This window comes from Streptopelia decaocto (assembly GCF_964273445.1).
Source record: "Streptopelia decaocto genome assembly, chromosome: 4".
Classification (NCBI taxonomy): Eukaryota; Metazoa; Chordata; class Aves; order Columbiformes; family Columbidae; genus Streptopelia; species Streptopelia decaocto.
Genome location: NC_138658.1, coordinates 59427510 through 59448836, shown reverse-complemented (window position 1 = coordinate 59448836; position 21327 = coordinate 59427510). Strand labels below are relative to the sequence as shown.

Sequence of the window (21327 nt, the reverse complement as noted above, 5' to 3'; positions counted from 1 at the left end):
ATTCTCACTCATGCCACATTAAGTTGTATGTTTGTTCACGCTTTCACATAGCATTGCCTTTGAGAAGGAAAAACTAATAATTCTGATTTTCTAAAAGTAGCCAAATTAATTTTTTTACAAATGTAAGTTTTTTAAAGTCTAGTTCTTCACAAAAAGCAAATCCTGAAAGTGAACCATCTAAATAACTGGTCTTGGGTGACTTGTTAACTATTTACTTGCATGAACTTGTGTCAATAGACAGTGTGCCCTGAGGGGCAAGAACTCCTTCATTTTATCTTGCCAATAGTCAGAACAACCCGCAAAGAAAACTAGGTGAAAAACAGAAGCGATCAAGCTATGAATAGAAAGAAATCAACTAATTCATAACATACATCTGTACACACGTTGATAAGAAGAGCCTCCGCGCTGGGGCAGACGGTACAGGCTCAATTCAGGATCAGTATCGGTTACACTGGCACGTGAGCAGAATAACGCAGTGATGAATTAGGTACGTCTACTGGTGTGTTTTAATACTACGGAGAACGCCAGTATCTCATCACACCTAAGTGGACGAGAGCAGGGATTTATAGTCAACAGTAACGTTCTACCTACACTAATTGGACCTTTATCTCACTTGGCTCTTGGTTGCTACCATAACTATTAATTTTTAGTCCGTGAGAGTCCCAGTGCCACTGGGAGTGTCTAAGCTTGTGGGTGCTCAGCTCAGGCGAGCTTCCAGGCATGTCGTTTGCAGAAAGCTAGAAAATTCACTTTGTGAATGACAAGCCTTTCTTAAAAAGAAGTGCACCAGCTTGAGACATCCAGGAACTTTGTAAAGGGCTTTTGAGCACCGGCCCTCACCTAGACAATGCCACATGTACTGCATTAATACCTCAAAGGAGAGCATGCTTCATTCAAGGTTAGGTCTGGTAGCTTGTACAGCTTGTACAATAAACACTGTACTTGTACTTCCCAACGTTTGTTTGCCATTCTGGTTCTTTCCCTTCCATCCTAAACAGACTGTATTTCCATTTTTGTATGACAAGGTCTCACCTGGAAGCTTACTGCTCCCATGATAATAAGAGAGAAGAAAAGAAAAAAAAAAAAACAAAACTAGTTATTTTCTTTAAAAATAAAAGGCAATGCAGATCAATATGAAAAAAACCTAGAGACTGCCAACTGGGAAACTGCACAAAACTTTTCATTCTCTCAGCTAAATCAAATAGTTCCTTACAGAGCATGTGAGTTAGTCTCTGGAGGAAGAAAACATCTTCTTCTGTTCTTGAGCACCCCCAGTCGTCACATTACAGAGTGGCAGAGGCGAGAAATAGTGCAAGGTATCCAGCTGCACGATGGAGAATGGGGACAGGGTTCATGTATGGGAGGAGAAAATAACTGTTTCATTCCCATCTTTCTAGGCCAAGCAACCAAGCAATGTAAATATAACATAGTATGAAGCTGAAAATAGTCTAATCTTGCACTGCAGTATTGCAAAATGCCACCAGAGCAGTTTGTCCCTAGATGTTGTGTGGGCCAAATGGTGCTGTCAGAGACAGCAAGACAGCCTGCAACTGACACTGGGGAGGGTGAGGAAATTGTGCGTTTGTAGAAGGGACAACAGAATTTACCCATTAGGAAGGAAGCCGCATATTTCATTTCCAAACTATCATTTCTGACCTATTAGTTGCTGCCTAGATGTATTCCCCAGTTGCATACCACCTATTTCGTCACACTGGGGCTGCTCATCCTCAGACACACCCGAACGGGCCCATGAGAGGTTACACGTAATGACCAGTACCTGGTGTCACCCTCTCCCAACACCGTTACACACATGCTTAACCGTTTGTCTCACAGTTTGCAATATGCGTTGATTTGAGATGGGAATTGTCTCATATAGGAAGTGACAATTCCTATAAAAGGTATATAGGGGAATCATCACTACCTATATGAGACAATTTTGTACTCAGCAGCTGGGGCCACCAGTGCAGCCGAGCAGTTATGCACAGGGCAAGCAATGAATCTGTGGTAAGTCACATCAAGTTCTACTGGTTTTACTGGAACAATTTGTGTGCTTAAAGCTGGTAGATGGCTAATTATATTACTTATCAGGAACTTGCAACTTAGAAGTCCATTTTCCAAAAGAAAAATGCATCTGTATTTGTTTTTTTATGAATGAGTTAAAATACATCTCGGTTATGTGAAAAGCAAAACCACCATCCCTCACAGCAGCTGCAAACATGTTCCCTGCCCCCCTGCCACTGACCATCCAGACCTGCAGACCGGCACACCGCACCCTGCCTGAGGCTGTACAACTGCAATTCAAACACTAGACAGGCTTTGGAAACTTTGTAAAACAAGGCACAGAACATTATACAACTAACGAAAAAAAAAGGGCCTAAGCAAGGGGTTTTGCAGGACTAATTTCACTTTTATTTGAATAAAATTAACACCAAGTTACTTAGGTGTAAATGATAGAAATTCAAAAGAGAGGACCAGTTTCTGTTACCAGTTACACTAGTATAAATCCAGAGTAACATCATCTGCATCAGGGAGATCACTGCGGTTTAGAGCTATATAAAGAATTTTTTTTTCAGGACATCTTGGGTAAGCATTTTACTATACTGTTTCAGTTATTTTTTCAAGCCCTTAAACTCCAGTATGATAACTCAGGGTTTCCCTGAGCCAGTGGGCCAGCCGCACCTCCTGGAGCTGTGGCACCTGCTGTGTGAGAGGCAGCACCCGCGGCTTGCTGTTGCACAAGGTCTTCCTGCCAGCTAATCAATTTATTGTCCCTTTTCCTAGTCAGTGGATGATCTATGGCATCTCCTATCAACAAGGAGGGAGGGAGGTTAGGGTTTAGGAGAGGCATGGCTATTCCATAACCACAGGGAGAATCATGAAGGTTTTGCACAACAAAAGCAGGAAGACTGAAGACAGAGATGAAGAGATCGTAACCCTCCTCTCATACACCTTAATCCTCTATGCAGAATTTTAAAGAAAACATTTAAATCTTTCTTACCGCCCTTCAACTTTTACTTTAAGACTGCTCTCCACCAAGAGATCTATGAAACATCCCAAATGATGTGCTGGTTCCTGAACTCCTCACAGCCCTCGCTGCCTTCTCTGCCACGTCCACGCTTTTTCTCCCCTATACATCAACTACAAGGAGCTCTCAATTTGTGTGCAAGTGCCTTACACTGTAACACTCCAAGCAGCCAAAACCTTCATTAGAAATGCTACTCATCAGCTAGCTGCTGTGCCACACTCCACTTCTTGCTGGGGAATGCAAGTGGAAGACAACAAACACGTTTCAACTTTTGTTTTTCTTCATAGCTGACAGCCGTGCAACTCCTCACCGTGACACCACAGGGCAGTGCTCTCTAGGCACTGTTAAGCCATTTCTTTTAAAAGTGAAAAGTTCCATTTCACTCCTTTCAAGGTTTTTTTCCCTCCTCTCTCCAGATCACAGGCCTGGTTTTCATCATGAGGATTAAGGGTGCCTGTAATAATCCATAACACACATCACTATGTTTGCTGTCTCTTAACAGGGGAAAAATGGTAAAACTGTTGTCCACCAGGCTAAAGAAAATAGAAAAAAAGTAAGCAAGGATTTTGCAACGTGTACTTGCATCACCTTGCCTTACCTCGAATATGTTGGCAGGTTCATTGCTGTACTGATTGGAGATGATCTCTGACTGGTCGCTGTACCACTTGAGTCCTCCCAGAAAGCTGTCTGCATCCAGGTCGTTCACATCTAATTCGGAGAGGTCAAGTTCTGGGAGATCCGGGCAAAGAGGCTGGTCTTCGCCAACCAGAGCAGCACACTGCAGGAAACAGCAACACAGAAGCAGTTTCATTACTTACCAGGAATATACTAATATCATGTGATAAGAATTAAGCCTTGATTAAGCACAGGGTCACTAGAACTGACTTTGTTTTCTGGAAGAAAATGCCACTAAATATTAAATCATTGTTAGCTCTATACAGGTATGCAATGGGGAAGGGGAAACAGAAGGGCGTAAGCTGCCTTCTCTATCATATCTCTGTCCAGGGGCAACAGCTTTCCTTCTCCCTATACTCTTTGATAACAATCGTGTTCAAAGCTTTATTAAATCCAACAGCAGAGGCCAAAGCATGGCCTTATTCTGCTTCAGAGCGAACCAGTGCAGGTAGAAGTTACAGATGAATACCTCTGGGCAAGGTCTGTCATGCATTTCCTGATGCATTCAGGTTAAAGAGGCACAGCCTGTTACAGCCTTCAGCCCTGGAGGCTAGCTCAAGCTGGAGATAGTGACACTTCTGCAGATCCTCACTGTATTCCTTGAGGTCAGTCATGATGGTGGCTACCATATGGGCACAAAAAAGGTACAGGTAGGTGATGCTGCTGTGCCCTTTTCCCGATGCACGCTGTGATGCACAAACCACAACCACCCACTTACACATCAGGGTCCTCACAAATGAAGGGAATTCTGAAACACCCCCGTGTTCACCTCCGGATGTCAGGCAGAGTTAGTTAACGCAGCCTTTCGCCTGCTTGGTGTGAACACGTATATTGTCCCAGTCCGCTTCCTAAGTGTCCCCAGACAGTGGCTGCAGTGAGGGAAACAAATAGATTTTCCTCCTCTAGCAGCCTCTGATCCAGTAATTCTAATGTAAAGGGTCTGTGAAACATTTTGGCTGAGGTAGTAAACAAAGTCTAGTCTGCACAGACCCTCTTGAGCAGTGCAAACTGGTTTTGTCTCTGTGACTTACCAAGAGAATAGTGATAAATACAAATAAACCTGGAATAAGTGTCCTTTTATATGCTAGTATGAAGCTAGATAGGGTATTGACTGACCCACCGAGCAAGAAAATATTAATAACACACATCCACTTTAGCACGGCAATTGAAATGTTAAGAGTACCCACCAAAACCATTTCCTAATTATGGAAAACACAAAGTGACAGCTTGGTAAATAGCAGAGTGCCATACGTCAACGCAGCTTGATGAAGTAATTCCTCCTGCACTGCACCACGCACCTTTGTAACCCATCTCCGAACACCTGCGCTGACATGGCTGTACTGCAAACCACACATAAAGCTGAAAAGGCACTAGGCGCTGAATGGTTAAAAGTCATTTAAAGTCAGCTGTGTTTAAGGGCTTCCACCCTGCATATTTCTAGTGTTGTATTATGGATGGTCAGCAGCAGGTCCTCCTCAACTCCCGTCAGTTGACCGGGTGGGTTGAATGATTTCCCAACTTCTACTTGAACTGAAGTCAAGCCAAAAAGCGTCACTTTCTGAAGAGGAATGTCTGTAGGGCACTAACACAGTGTCCACGGATGCAAATTGCTCGATACCGGTTATGTCACTCTCGCAAGGACCGCCTTTCACAACAATGCCAGCGGGAGCTGCTGAAGGTGCATTTCATTGAGGTTTTTGTCCCTGGGAACCTCAGTGCGTCTGCAGTGCGCGGGCTGGATGCAGCAGCGCAGCCACCAGCAAAGATTTTGTCTGTTGGCACAAAGAGTCGGTGCAGCTGGTGTGAGCTATAATTTACCAGACAACTTCTACGTCTACCAGGACACTGCGAGATAATCACCCCACAGGCCAAGGGGCAAGGGAGCTGCGAGGCTGCGAAATGAGGCTCTGAAATAGCAGTTGCTTTTCTTCCTATTATTTAAGCGGCTGCAGAACTTTAAGAAGTCAAAACCCCACTTAAACAATTTTCACTGCACACAATTTTTTATCATTATTTTGGTCATAGGGGAGAGAAAAAAAAAAATTAGAGCGTTCCCTCTTCTTTAGTGCGAGACACAACCTTCCCGCAGCAATCTTATAATGCAGGGATGACCTTTTTTGATGCTTGGCCGAAATCTCTGATCTCATTAAAGGATAATCTAGTTTTTGACTGAAAAGGTAGATTTTCAGCATTATTCTCAGGTTTGTGTTGTGGAGGTCAGTAGCTTATAACCGATACTGTAGACTTCTAAAGTATCCTGCTGATCTGTTACTGCTTTCGTTTGTAAAAATAGCTTCACTCGGTGAACCACCTACTTAAACATGTTTACTCTTGGTAATCTGCATTTTTAAGTTCCTACAGTGGGCTTTTGAAGCAACATAAATGATGGCATTAAAAAAAAAAATCCTGCTCATCGCAGCTTTAATTTGCCTATAGTGACTGCAATGTCACCTAAAAAAATTTAATTGCTGAAGTGAAGTATATATGCTCTTGCCAATGTTGACATGATAATAAAATCAATGTTTCTGAATATGACATTATGCTTCTAATCTGAGACACATTACTAGCAAGTGTTCCTGTTATTAATTTGTATTTGGCCTTTTGATGATGCCAGATTTAACACTCCAAGTCCTAAAACTGTCCTCATCTGACACACTGATATTTACTGTTTGCCTATACATCTGTAACAGGTGCACCCGCATTGCTAGCATACGTTTTACTGTCTTCCCACCGTTATTTGATATTATAGTTATTCCATAACTATAGCTTTAATTTTATAGTAATATCTAGGAGGATAAAGCAGTCACTAAACACAAAAGGCTAATTACTGTGCATTATTTCACTCCAACAGACTTTTTTTCTCTTAGTTCAGGTGCAAACAATAAATTAGCTTAACTGCACTGACAACAGTGAATCGTTATAATTAAGTATAATTCTCCATTAACCTTTTGGATGTTTTTGTGCCTTTGAAGGTAAATTTAAAAAAAAAAAAAAAAAAAAAAGACTGGACTTGTGCCATATTAATTATATTAATGAAAAAATAATCTACAATTTATTTTTAACAAATTTTTCAAACAGTCTAGGGGGTGAACCCCAGAAAGAGAGACTTGACAGAATGTGTGTCATGTGGATTCTCTCTATCAATCTTTGCAACCTTACTGTATATCACCTTCATTAAGCTGTGAAGCACTGGGGACGCTGATCAGCTACAGTGATGCAGGCCTTTATTAAGCAACACGCCATCCTGTCATTATGTGAGTGAGAGTATAATACATTTTACGTTGACAGCAAACATTAATGATTCAAAAAATGAAAGCTGCCTCTAGTACCTGCCGCCTGTGATATTTTAGATCAGTAAAGATGATCCCCCGAGCCAAAGCACCACACAGACACTACTGTATTGCTATAGGAAGTGCAATGCAGGAGCACGTTGGTAAAATCCTACCCACAGTTAATCCATCCACCACACAATTAATATTAAGATCAAACCTTTTTTTTTTTCTTCTTCTTCGCACTATGAAAAAGTCATTGACATAAATTATCTATTCTGTTACTAGCTTGAAATTACTGCAGGAACTCTAGTGATTAAAATAAATCTTCAGTATTTCCATATAAGCTGGTTCTTCAATCAGCTCCTAGCAGCATTAGGAATAATACATGATGGAAAAATGAAGCTACGGCAGCTGAGACCCACACTACAAGCCAGACAACAACCCACAGGATACTCCAGCTACTCAGAAACAATTAGGACTTTGGAGCCAGAAAGTCATCCACTTACAGCCTTGACTCATAATAGCTACAGGACATATGAATTATCCATATCTATTCCACTTTACCAAGAAATCAAAACAAGATAAGAGCAATTACAATATGCAAACAGAAATCAGTGGATACAATGGCAAGCTGCAAATATTTAAAACACGACAAAAAGACTTGAGAATCCGTATGCATGCCCCACCAGATGGGAAAAATGTACTGGAGAACACAGGAACGTTTTTACTTTAGATGGGTAGCTCTCTACGGCATGAACATCATACCTAAAAAGCATCGCCTGTAACCTGTTTTTCCTTCCCCCGTTGCCTGAGGGGAGCATTTTAAGCACTTATTCCAAGCTCGCAGCCAGAGGGTTAGTTCCTTTGAGCAGGTCTGTATTTGGGATTCCTCTCCATAGGGTCCAAAGAAAGTTTGTCTTGCTTTGCAAGTTGCCCGAACTTTCAGGTAACGCTCCATTTTGCCAAATGCAAACATGTAGAAATCCTCAAACCTCACTTTATACTCCAGAGATTACCAGGGAGCTGCTTGCCTTTTTTTTTTTTTTTCTTTCCCCTTTATGAATTGTAGCCAGCAGAAGCTGTGGATTTGATGTATTGCCGTCTATTTTTACACAAGCAGCAGCGGCAGCAGTGGCAGCAGCAGTTCACACAGTCCTGCATAAACTCTATTCTCATGGTTCATCCTGTTGTCTCTGCCGTACAGCGGGATTTAACCATTTGCTGGACTACTTGGATTGCCTGCGACCCTGCTCTACTGGACATTAGCTACAGCGTCATTATTCCAGTATCACAAGAAGCAGGGAAACGTTTCCTTCCAGAAATCTCTTTTTAAAGCATTTAAAGCCAAACAACAGGGTATTCATTCTTGTGTGCATGTTTGAATTCTGCAGCTGATAAACAAGGAAAAAAAACCTTCGACAGAGCACAGTAAAACAAGCAATTAAAATATGAAGCCGTTGGTTAATTTTAACAACTTTTTTTTTTTTTTTTTTTTTTTTAGGGGGGGAAATTAATGTTAATCTTATTGTAAATAAACATGGCATTTTTCCAACCAGGCCACTAAATGCCACTGGAAAGACTTCAGACACCGATTCATATCAATATCTTAGAGCATAAATATTGCATATGACAGGAAAGCGAGCCAGAGGCACATGAAAATAGTTTCCAACTGCAGGAGATACTGATGACAGGAGCTCAGCTTTGATTTGCTCAAGGCATCACAGAGTAACCTTAAAATAGCAAACTTAGTGGAGTTAAGATAAGATTGGGACTTGTTTGCAAAGTCTGCCTCCTCGGCCATCCTGCCGGCCCCTGGCAAGCCCACCGTGCCCGCGCCCCACGCGCTGCCCACGCCGCGCTGCCCTCACCTCCAGATCACTCCATACAGAGTCCTGGTTGCACATGTCCCACGCCATCCAGCTGCGGAGCGACGGCAGGAAAGCTGGCAAACTACGGTCCAGAGGCAGGCAGGCAGCAAGCAGACACTCATGCAGGCAACGAGACCCTCTCTGAGAGTGAACCGAAGGCACCTGTCTTACTACTGTTCCCCGTCACATGACAAAGCTATTAAAAAGTAGGCTGGGCTGTCACTCATCCAGCCTTCTGGTGCCGCTGCTCCAGCCCGTGACGTCACCAGGGGCAGACCCAGCCTGAAGTGAAGTAAATCTTTGCAAAACCCGCTCAGAGCTGGGCGGCCGCGGCACCACGCTGCGATCCCAAGCACATTTCCACGCCACACCCCCGAAACTCTGCTCCTGCCGTAGCGCAGCTCCTAGCCCTCCCTATCTTTTAAATTTCTTGGCTTGCTTTCTTTTTCCACCCCCTCCCTCCACGCAAACAACAGGCAGAGCTGTGCTTATAAAGAAAAAGTGAAGTAAGTCCCAGGCGAGCTCCAGCCTGCGTGCTCCGAGCAGCCCGAGCCCAACCTCTGCAGCACCCACACGGGCTGCCGGCGCTCCCTCCTTCCGAGAGGCTGTCCCAGAGTTCGCCAAAAGTTATGACACCTTTGAACAGTTTTATTTTTTTCCACTTGAGGACTGTGCATCTCATCAAGTATTTTCGTAAGTTTAACAGGTTCTCGCCGGCAACTTCAACTTGAGTGAGTTTATTTCCACACCAAATGCACCAGCACGCACCCCCTCCCACCCCCCAGCATTTCCCAGGAATGGAGTAAGCATCTATAAAAAACATTCATACAGTTATCTCACCTGCTATAAGGAGGGAGCCTGATCCTGTTCCCAGCTAGATTACAGTATTTCTCAGCTGCTCTTTAATCACTTATCTGTCCCAGTGTACTCCCCCTAGAAACCAGGGTTGTTACAAGCAGCCGCCACAGTCCTGCCCATAACCGCTCAGCCCCCCGTCTGCTTTCCCTACAAGCACCGCTGCCCCAGGGTGCATTTCTGTACAAACACCACGCACCAGCCTCTCTGACCTGGAGCCAGCGTTCTCACATTGAAAATCAGAAAACCCCTCTTGTCGTGTGAACACCCCGCCACGCTGCTAACACAAGTGTCTCCTCCTCGAAGCCGTGCCCAGAAAACAGGGGCTGCTGCAGGTGCAACTGGTTTGTGATGCCCCTGCGCACCCAACAAACTCCAGGGACCACGCTGAACCGCAAAACGCTGCCCACAACAGGGACAAAAAAATCAAATAAAGGTCTTGTGTAACTATCCCCACCTGCCTGCTTATTGACTTAAGTTGCAGGTATATTAATTAGCTGGGTGCAAAAATCTCGTGAAATGTAAGCGCTGGCTCCGTCGCACTGGGCTAGCAGTCAGTCACAAAACTATAATTGATCATCCTCCTTGTCATGAAATATTCATTTTCATTGTTATTTGCAAACTTCAGTATTCTAAAGGCTAAATGAATTCAATTATTATACAAGGCTGTGGCGACTTTGCTGAGAGAAAAAATAAATAAAAAGAAGTACAGTTCTTGAAATAGTCTTTCTCCCGCAGACACTGGAAACTTCAGAAATGGTAGGAGGTCTCAGATATATTCTTAGCTTATTTGTGTTCCCTTGTAATTCATTATTGCCAGTCCTGATAAAATGTACAGTTTTCCCGGCTCTTGCTTAAGTTGCAAATCACATCACACTGTCATATTTTCACCAAGCACAGATGACAAAAATGGCATTGTTTTTACTTTACTTAATTAAAAAAAACCACAGCAAAATACTGAATGACTACAGAAAGCCTTTCCTACGAGTGATTAAATTAACGGTATTGCTTTGCTCGCACAATGAAAAAAAAACTTCATTTCCTTCCCAATTATATGCTGATTTAATGATAAAACAGCAGTAAATTATTAAGATTTGGGGCAAAGGTGAGTACCTCTACCCTCCCCAAACAGTCAACTGTGAAATAATGCTGGGCACCTGCCTGCCTGGAGTGGAGTCGGTTCTTATTAATTATTATCTGTGGATCCATGGTTGGTGGAATATTCTCCTTCAATACTTACTTATAATTGTGTTCATTGACTGTGCCGAATCCATCATCTGTTTTTTTTTGAGGTTTCATTCACACCTTTTATAGAAATGTATTTACACTGGAACATTTCATATTGCTGTTTTGGATATTTTGACCTGCTCATGTTGTTTCTATTTTCTACATTTCCACTTCACTGCTTTCCCTTCAAATTAGCAAGTTAACTGATAAATATAAACTGTGACCTTAGTGGTGCTCTCACTATACAAGCTTTAGAGATTGGAGAACTTTCTTAGTGCACTGTAGACAGTGCAAGCCATAGGTAATAACAACAGAGTCCCCGAGAGCTTTTCTATGGCCCTGTCCACATTACAGCTTGAACTTTACTGGCAGTCCCAGCGCTACCTGGAACGGATGCCAAGCACAATTCCAACTACAAAAGACTCTGAGCTTTCAACAAAGGTTCCGCATTGCTCAGGAAGAATTTTATTTTTAAAAATCAAAGTGTCTTACCCCAGCCATGGTATAAATTTACTCACTAGGACCTTTTTTCTCATATGTTTTAATGTGTTTTATTGAGCGTAGCGCACATAAGAGAAGAAAATCAAGGCAGGCAGTTGCAGTGGTGGTGCAGTTTGGAAACGGTGCAGACTCAGCCTAAGTAAATGAAGCCTGTGAAACCCAGCCAGCACCTAAGCTGCTCTCCTCAAAGAAAACCTTGTCTTCTGAACATTCCCTAGTGGCTTTAGCAATGCCCTCCCCTTGTGTTTTGACAACACTAAAGAATTGCACAAACATCTTTCCCGGGGCAATACCTGAGCACGTGCACGTTATTTGGTTCCATAACAAACACATCCAAAGAAAACCCTCTTTCAGCAAAGTCTGCCGGTCCCTTTGGCCCAATCTGCCCTGCTGAAATGTCCGTGATCAGACCACCCCCTCAATCCCTGCGCTTCCCTGGTTTTCAGGTTACTCTGTACATATTCTCAGAGATTCCCAAGCTTTGTCTTTTGTTCTTCAAGGGCCATAGTCAAAGAGAGTTCTGGCAAGCCTTCCAACAGCGTTTGGACACAAATTCCCAAATGCTGATACATTTTTTAATGGGACTGGAAGGTATGTCTGCCTGCAACAACACGGAATAGGATTCAAAGACCAAAGCCTTCAGGCACTCTGTCCTTGACTTTTTCCTGAATTCAGCATTCATTTTATCTCTTCTTCCTCTTCTTTCACCCACGTTTTCTAACCATGATCATGTTTTTATTCCCTGCAGTTTAGATTTCTCAAAGAAGCTACTGATTTTGGAGCCCCCCATAATTTTGAAACCCAAAACTTAGTCCCTTCATCATGGCACTGAGGAAGAAAGAATTTCTTTCCTTGCCCCCAAGACTATGGTACTTGTTGATTTTCAGCAAAGTTTGCTCCTTTTTCAGTGCAGTAAGGACAGCCAGACTGGTATATAAAAACAGTGCTGGAGTTTCACCAAGCTGATGTTTGCAAACCAGTTCTTACACCAGTTAAACCCTTTCCACTCGACCCTCCAAGACAGAATGGCCTTACAGCAGAAGATCAGCCAGTGCTGTATATAAAAGAACAAACTGCACTCCAAAGGTGTGTTAGCGTGAATGGACTTCTATATAAAGTATATGTACCCTATTAATTTTTTATTAGAAATCTTCCTTCTGTGCATCTTTACTCTTATTTTTTGCACAGTTCTGTATTTGTTTTCCACTCCATTCTCTCAGTTCCACTTCTATCCTATTTGTTTGCTGATTTTTTTTTTCCTTCTCAGTTTATTTTACTTATTTATCCAGTTCATCCTACCCAGAATACACTCTCAATAGCATAAGCCAGTGAGTCAAACTCCTTGAACTTCTGGGTTCACTGGTGCAGTAATTCTACAATGGAATAAAGCAGTATGCCCTCTCCAATTTTGCCAGGGCAGTTATGAACTGATATATATATATACATAGAGAGAGAGAGAGAGAGGAAAACCACAATGGTGCTCCACACCACCTCTCTGTAAAACTCAAGAGATTTGGGCCAAATTAATTTCTGGCCCAACTATGGACAACAGGCTGCTGTCTCAGGAGCCATATATTAGAGATTCCAAAATAACTTTCTCTGAACAGCAATGCGTTACTGACATTACTAACACCATGCTGAATTTTGCCACATCTGCCTCCAGACTGAGGGCTCAAATAAACAGCACTGAATGCCAGGGGAATTCGCTTGCTTGTTCACATGCAAATGGACCTGACTCTGAATATTCACTATTAATGCAGATTAGCTGATTATCAGTGTTAACCAGGCTTGCAGACATGCAACTCTTTATAACTTGGGGCATGTAGTAAAACCTTCCAGGACTGCCTAAGTGAAGCAGGAGCACAGGTACCCGCTACAAGAAATCTTCATGAATTTCCTCATACCTCCCTGAACATGTCTCTCTTCACAAGCATATTTCACTTATTATTAAAACATGAAAAGCAAAGCCACCCAGCTGATTACATAAAAAAAAATATTTGTCACTTGTTTCCCCAACATTTGGAGCATATGTTCTCCAGGACCCACATTTACTATGATTTGCAGGAAAATCCAGCTTGTCAGGCCTGTTAAAAGCAGCATGAACAATGCCTTTCACTCGGGTGCTACTGTTTCGCAGAGAGACTAATCTGTAAAAGAGCATCTACATTTAAATTTATTGCTGCTATATGTCTGAGAAATGGAGCCCTGTAAAATCATCAGTTTCCTGCGGAGGCTTTGGTGCTGTTTGGGTGCAGACACCCAGACAAGCCAAGGAGACACATTCCAGTTTTGCAACTTCTTGCACATTGGCAGAGCAGGCACGACCACATCAAAATTGCAGACCATTGCAGATCTTCATCAACTCTCCTCTACTCACCTCACCACTGATATTTCCTTGGAACAAAAGAACTCATAAAATTCTTTCCCCCCTGCTTTTTCCTTCCAAGCATTTAAATCTCTGGGAAGAGACCAAAACCTGCTCACATCTGATATTATCAGACCCAGGGAAGTGGCTTCTGGCACTCCTGTTCAGCAGTTGGGCGCATTGTCCCCACAAATTCAGAAGCTGTGTCCTTCCTCTTCCCTGCCCAGCCTCGCCAAGATGCTCACACAACCCTTTTGGGCATGGGAAACTGTCTCCTCCAGCTCCAGCCACAAAGCATAGAACCTAGGGAAGCTTCAGAGATACATGTGGTAATTATAACGCTCTGCAGGGCCCTAGAAAACCCCGCCCAGATCCTTCCTGTTAGCCCTACGAGCATCCACCTTGCACCACCTTCCCTGGGGCATCTAGAGTATTACCTTGGAGCTCTTGTTTCCTGACTCATTCATCATTAACACCATCAAGTTTCTACTGACTTTTTCTGAGGGGGATCTGAAGATGATCCCAGGAACAACCACCATTGTTTTGATATCTTAGGGTACAGAAAAGATTCCCTGATGCAACTGTAAGCAGTGTGGTGGGAGCCAGGGCTGTTCCGCAGCCACCATCCCTTGCTGAGGCTGCAGCTCGGCTGCCACGCTGCATTTGGGCTGGCTTTGCCACCTGGCCAGTTGGCCACCAAGGTGCAACCTCCCAGCTCAGTGGGAAGCCGTGGTGCCCAGGCTGCCATGGCAGCACAGGAGAGCACACTCCTGCTGGCCCCACGACAAGGCCCGTGGTAGCTAATGGAAGAAAAAAAACCCCGTATTTCCATAACACAGCCTATCTGTTCTCTGAAATGGCTGGGAAGGCGATTGCAGTGGAGCACACACAAGTCTGCAGCGCCGCACTGGAGAGAACAGTAACCTTTAAATACGCTAAAATCAAATCTTGTTTTACACAAAACCGCTATGGTAAAGTCGATGTGAATGAAGCACCTTTGAGTGAAGGAACAGAGGGAAAGGCAGTGGACAGCTTTAGTGCCTCCTAGCAATTTTTTTTAATAAACTAGAGATGACAGACAGCCTTACCAACACATCTCTCATCTTCAAATAAGACTTTCTTCAGACAGAGCTCAGTGGAACTGAGTCAGCCTTTTTTCTTGGGCCTAGCTCTTGGCATTTTTTGTATTAAAACAAAGTATAATGTGGAAATAATTCTGAACTGTAGTCATCTGAGTGGATTTTAGTAACACAGGCCACAGATTTGCTTTGTTGCAGTTTTAGGCAAACAAAATAAAATGAAGATATCACACAAAAGAACTGGAGTTGTTGTGTTTTGTGTTTTATTTTGTTTTAAACCTGCTTATGCACCACCTCACCCTTTATAGGGTTGTACCTGGCTGCGGAGGAGGGCGAGCTCCTGCGGGGCTGCGGTTGGTGGGCAGCAGAGCTGCTCTCCCGCAGCAGCCAGCACACGCTGTGTGGCCTCCAACGGTCCCAGACCGCAGCAAATGTCCCCTTCCCCAGCTGCCCACAGCCCCTGCACCCCGTTTTCCCAAGTCAGCCAAGGAGAGGCCAAGAGGAAACGGGGTCACCTCACCGCGACAGCCAACACAGTCTTCCCACAGACAAGGCTCCTGAAGGATCAGCTTAGCCTGACCTCTTAACTAGTAGTTCCTGGCGGCCAAAATCGAGCCCTGAAGTTATTTTTAGCCAGAACCCTTCATGAGCTGCAGTTAACTTGCAATATGCAAACTAGTGACTAGTGCTAGAGGAATCCCTATGGGTTTCGTGGTTCCACTCTCTGCTCAAAAGTCCAATTATTCATTTTTCTTGGAGCTGCAATATTAATCTAAAAAAGTTGCACAAATGGCAAGAGATGTCATCCTGCCTCCATCCCCAATCCAGATAACTGAAAGAAAGGAAGATGAGCATTTAGCCCAGGGGTTATTAGCTGTACCAAATGGCAGCTGGAAACCTTTGGAGGCTGCCCCTTCTCCAGCGATGCTTTTGACGAGAAATTTGTCAGTACTTCCACCTTTGACTCAGGACCAAACAAACTAGTGCAGAGGTGAAATGGGAGAACTAGCCATACTACCCATAGAGAGGTCTGGGCTGAGTTAATATCTTATTCTAATTTTATTTTATTCTATCCTATCCAAATCACCTGCTTGCATGGCTGTACAGGAAAAATGCAACAAAGTAAAAGAGGGATTAAAGTGGCTGGAAGGGGTGATTGCTCTAAATCCTTTGGAAGGGAATGGGAATTTTTAAATGGATATAGGCAGGCTTTGAATCAGACCTTATCACAGAAGGTGGGACCAAGACAGTTTAAAGCAGAAACTCCTGCACACATTTCTACCTTTTAAAAAATTTCATACTACTTGGGTTTCCCCAGCTTTCCCCGGTGAATGGAACAGGGATAAAGCGCTGAGACTGCACCAGCTATCACCATTTTGGGCATCTTTGTGTAGTATCTGCTGAACATCCTTTGCTCTGGGGCACTGGTTAGTCTCACAATTATTTTTTAAGTGGGTACCAGCAAAGATTCATACCTCCTCCCCAAAAGAGCCATGACTGTACTTTAATTACTTCATGCCAATCAACAGATAAGACAAGTTTGCTTCTTTCATGTTTGTCCCTAATGGATCTCTACCATAATAAAATTCCCTGACAATCTGACACAATTAAACATTAATTGTTGTCTCTGCTCTGTTGAACTCCACATGCAGAACAGAAAGCCAGGACAATGCATTTAGGTGAAAGCAATGAAAGGACCGTGTAGGATTCCCACTGAAATAGAGACCTCCCCACAGTGCACCTTCCCTATTGCCCATTGCAGGCTCCCCCTTTCTCTCTCAGGAGCAAAGAACCAAGTAAAAATAGGGAACTGTTTGAATAGAAAATTATTTTAATTTATGTTGCAAGTTGCTATGAAAAAAAATCTCTGAAAAAAACAGCAAACCAACACCAACGAGCACTTCATCATAATATTTTTACCAATTTATTAAACCGAGATTGCACAGACTGGAGAAATGAGTGTGACACATCCCCAGGGGTTTCTGGAGGTAGACCTCCAGCTGTGTCATTCTCACATGCGCTCCTCTTCACAAAGGCACGGAAAAATGTTTGTGCTTCAGCTCAATGCAACAAAATTTCACATTGTTTGCAGGTTTTGTGTAAGGCAGGGTAGGCGCGCACACAGCAAGCTGGAGATGTACACGTTGGGGAGACAGGGCTACCGTCTTCCAGGGAGAGGGGGAAACAGCAGTTGTTAATTTGCATCCTGGACAATGCTATAAATTGAAGCATTGCTGTCAACTCCTGCCCAGTAAACATGCTCAATTTCATCTCCCGTAAAAAGGCAAGCAGGCACTAAATAGGAACACATTTTGATTTTCATTTAGCCACTTTAATGATAGGTGATGTTAGCGGAAAAGATCATTTATCTTCAGATTTATTTTATATGAGATAAAAGGCCTTGCCAATTTTTTAAAATTCATTTACACAAGTGAATAAATCTTCTGAAACAATAAGTGGGAAAGTCATATTTCTTTAACTTTGCTAAAATCTGAAAATGCTGATCTTGGAGTGAAATAGACGGCACTAGCATTTCAATCAAGAATATAGACTCCTAAATAAGAGGCACAGCTTTTCTTCAGAATAAAATCTCTCAGAGAATAGTCTTTTTTATGCATTTTGTCAAAAATCTCTGACAAATCAGGAGAGACACGTGCAATTTTTATTTCACCTTCATTTTTAGATCAGTCCCAAAGTGAAGGCTACCTAAAAATAGACCAGACCTAACCTTTCCAATGTCTATACTGCTGCATACCAGAAACACAAGCTTTCAGTGCCTCTCCTGGCTTTCAGATCCTTGTGCTGTGTCTGTCTTCTCCTCTAGCACATTATCCCTTGTTGTGTATCGCACCCAGGCACGAGATGAGCTGCAAGTCGCAATGTGCAGCATGTTGAATTATGTGATATGTGTTAATTCGGGATATGCAGCAAGAGCATCAAAACCAGCCTTCCCTTTTGGCTGTTTGAGTTTGCCTCAATAAGGACACTGGCAACATCGAACCTGGTGAGGATGTGAAAACGAAGCTGTGCCGGCTGACCCAGCAGCTCTGCTCACAACAAGCAAGCTGCCTGGTTTGCAATATACAACTCTTAAAAATATGTCAGGGAACAATAAGCTCTTTTGTCTTATTGTTTGCTACAGCGCTCGCAGACACACTTCTATCCATTTAAAGATGAGACTTTCCAACAGTGCCCTGAACCCTGAGTGACTGGTGTAGAATTACAAGACAGCAGATTACGCGGTAACTATTTCTTTGCATTGCACTTTCTAAATTGTGATTCTGCTTGGCTTCAACAGTACAGGTCGAATTCATCCCAAGCACAATCCCAGCAACTTCAGGTCAGTCGTATCTGAAAAATCAATAGCATTTTAAGTTGATGAAGTTATAACAAGGGTGATTTGGGCCCAGGCTGTACAAACTCTTTTATTGTAAATATTCTTCACTGGGTGTTATGCTTTGGTGAATGTACTTCCATGTTCGCTACTGCTAAACACTCTGCTTAGCAGGTCCAGAAGCCACACCAGGAGCTGGAACAGGAGAAATGTGTATTAAACCAGGTTATAGGGCTGCCCTGGAGGCTTTGAGTGACTGTGACTTTTGCTTACACGAAATAGAAAATCACCTTGTACCAGTTGTTAGCTTGCTATTCCTAGCAGGAATGAGCTCGAAAGGACTTGCTTTTCTTTGTTTACTGCCATGCTCTGTTCTGACAGAGTCAAAAGTTTATCAAGGCATTTCAGTCTGCCAAAAAATGAACGAAATAACTTATACTGATCAAACAAGGAAACAAAGCAGCAACAGACTAAATGAGTTCTTTCAAAGAATTTTGGATGGAAAATATCTTACCTGCTGACAGAGAGGCAAGAATAGGAGACAAAGGCATAGGAATAAAAACTATTCAATAAAATATCGATTTCATTATCACCACCTTTTCAACTTAATTTTCTTGGCATCCATATCCCTAATGCAGGTTTGTGATAGATCGTACAATCACTTTTTAATTAAGCCCTACTGTGCTTTGTATTAAGAACAAGGCAGTAGACATTATGGTACAATATATCTACCAAAATATTTAATGCTTATCCTTTTCATTTTGGTATTTAAAAGTTGTTCTCTTAGGAGGTGGTATCAGTATTTAACAACATTCTTGACAGCAAGTATAAAAACCAAAAAGCTTCATACTTAATCTAGCTATGTCAGAACTGAAACCCCTTAAAATAATTGCTTTCTGAATATATGGTATTTCCATTGCATTATTTTATTATTACCCAGCTTTCAACATCTTAAGATGCAAAACTTGCTCCCTCTTCTACATACTGATGAGATATGAAGTGGCACAAGGATAGAAAACTGCCATTTGACCAATACAGTTGAATGGTACCTGAAGCAGATGTTATCCTGTTACAAGAGATATTTAATGAGAAACTGTAGAAGACTGGAAGCTTCCTGGGGTGGCAGCATTTTCTCTAGCTTTTAGGTCTCTTTTGGAATATTGCAGCTTTCCTGCTTGTGATGGGGCAGATCCTGTAAAACAACAGCAACTCTTCTTCCAGTAGATTACTGGCACTTTTCAGAGGGCAACATTCACTTTAATTACTAAAATGTACCCACCTTCTTCATCCAAGGAAGAAAAGACTGTTGTTGCATATATAATATGGTTTTAGTTTTTAATGCCAGAAATGAATCAGTAAACATAGTTACATTATGGTATACTACTTCTTATTCTGTACCCATAGTAACCAAATTAATCTCAAGGTGCTGCTGGCATTAATTCAATCTGAAGCTCATACTTTGGATTTCACATAGGTGCCTTCATCCTATTCTTCTTCTCAACTAATAAAATGTTAATATATGGCAATATATTTATTTCAGGTTCAGTTCAAGTTGAGGAGTGCAGTACTTTGCAGAAACCTAATTAATATCAATCATATACTACAACACCGTGTGGTTTAGTATACAAAAAAAAAGGTGTTGCCACATGAGGATGAAACAGATGACCCAAGAATTAATTTCTGGCTGTAACTTCTCTGTCTCTAGGACAGGGATGGCCAGATTTTCCTTACCATTCAATCTCAATTTAAAAAAATGCATAACATGCAGCCAAGAACTACAATAAATATATCATATATCCTAAAAAAAAAAAAATGAAAGGAAGGCGATCTTGGAGCATGAGACACTGATAGCTCCCTTTGTACCACCATGAGCTGGGTGTACACTGGCAATAAGCTAGATCCCACGATGCCCCAGAAGTGCTGTCTTCAGCAAACCCCACTGGTATGTTTTTTCCATGGGGACCTACCAGCCTTCAGACACAAAAAAATCCAGTTGTTAATGAAAACACATCTCCTTAGCCCAGGAATTGCACTTGCTCAGGAGACATAAGCAGTTCAACAGCTGTAGTGTAGCCATCCTACTCTAGAACATGGCAAAAAGAAATGCAGTTCTTTTCTCAGGGCTTGATTTGGGCAACCTGAGACCTCAGGCACACTATTAACCCAAAATCTCCGTATCTACTCTAGTCCCCATAGTTAGAGAGGTTTTGCAGCAAGGTTCAGGGGCAGTTCACATTTCTCTGAGCCTTTTTTTCCCACCTGCTGCAGCCCCTTTGATTCCCAAGAGCACTGGCATCTCCAAGTATTTCGGTGCTTTCAAAATGTCCACCTATATTGAGAAATTATTGCACTGCACCATGCTCAGCTTGATCCAACCACTAGCAGAGCCATAGGGCCAGATTCTTCCATTCACCACGTGCAACAAGCAGCCACATCAAAAGGGTGACCAGTGTGAGGAGTTAAGGTGACACTTCTGGATGAGCAGAGGGAGCATGGGTGAGCTGTGGTTCAGCGGGTGAAGACCACCGCTCCAAAAAGAGGCATCGTTACCCCAGCACTGCTCTGCGTGGAAGCTCAGGTTTCAAGCTGTACATGGGTCATATAGCTGCAGCAAGCTTGATGTTGGCTTGCAAAGATCCTGTGTTGTGGAAAAAGTCACAGGGACATTTCAGCAATCCCACAGCCTGGTAGCGCTGGGAGCCCCATGCCCACCACTGCTGGATACCAAAGATTCAGTGGGTCCCTCTGGCAGGTGTGTCCATCAAGACTGTACGAAGCAATGCACGAGCCCAGGACTTTGCAAAAGCACCCGGACCCATTTCAAACAGCCTGCACACCCCAGGACAGCATCAAATAGCTGGGGTTCAGAGAGTCCTCCTAATCATCTCAGGTTCTGCCTCGGGAACAGGGCGGTGAAGGTCTCAGGGGTCCCAGTGTGCCCCTGGGCACTCACACTGGGCTCCCACTGGCCTTGAGCACTGCAGGTGTACTGCAACCAAGGGCACAATATAGTCCTTCACTTTCACCAACTGCTACAGAATAAGAATTCCTAGAATGGCTGAAACACATACCAGTTCAAATCTGGGTACTTTCAGACTTCTTCTTTTCTATTCCAAATCATGCGCT

General features: G+C 42.9%; 1 protein-coding gene across 3 annotated transcripts in view; it reads right to left on the bottom strand.

Annotated features, from left to right (window-relative positions):
* The window catches only part of PPARGC1A (PPARG coactivator 1 alpha), a gene marked incomplete at its 5' end in the record, with an annotated part of 168642 nt that overhangs the window by 57007 nt on the left and 90308 nt on the right, over positions 1-21327 (bottom strand). For 2 of the 3 annotated variants that reach the window (XM_082050544.1, XM_082050545.1), the window contains one exon: positions 3624-3803. In XM_082050544.1, the coding sequence (XP_081906670.1) occupies positions 3624-3803 (180 nt within the window). Of the gene's footprint in view, positions 1-3623; positions 3804-8840; positions 8889-21327 lie in introns of those variants that run through there. The other variant, XM_082050546.1, reaches the window with a different exon arrangement.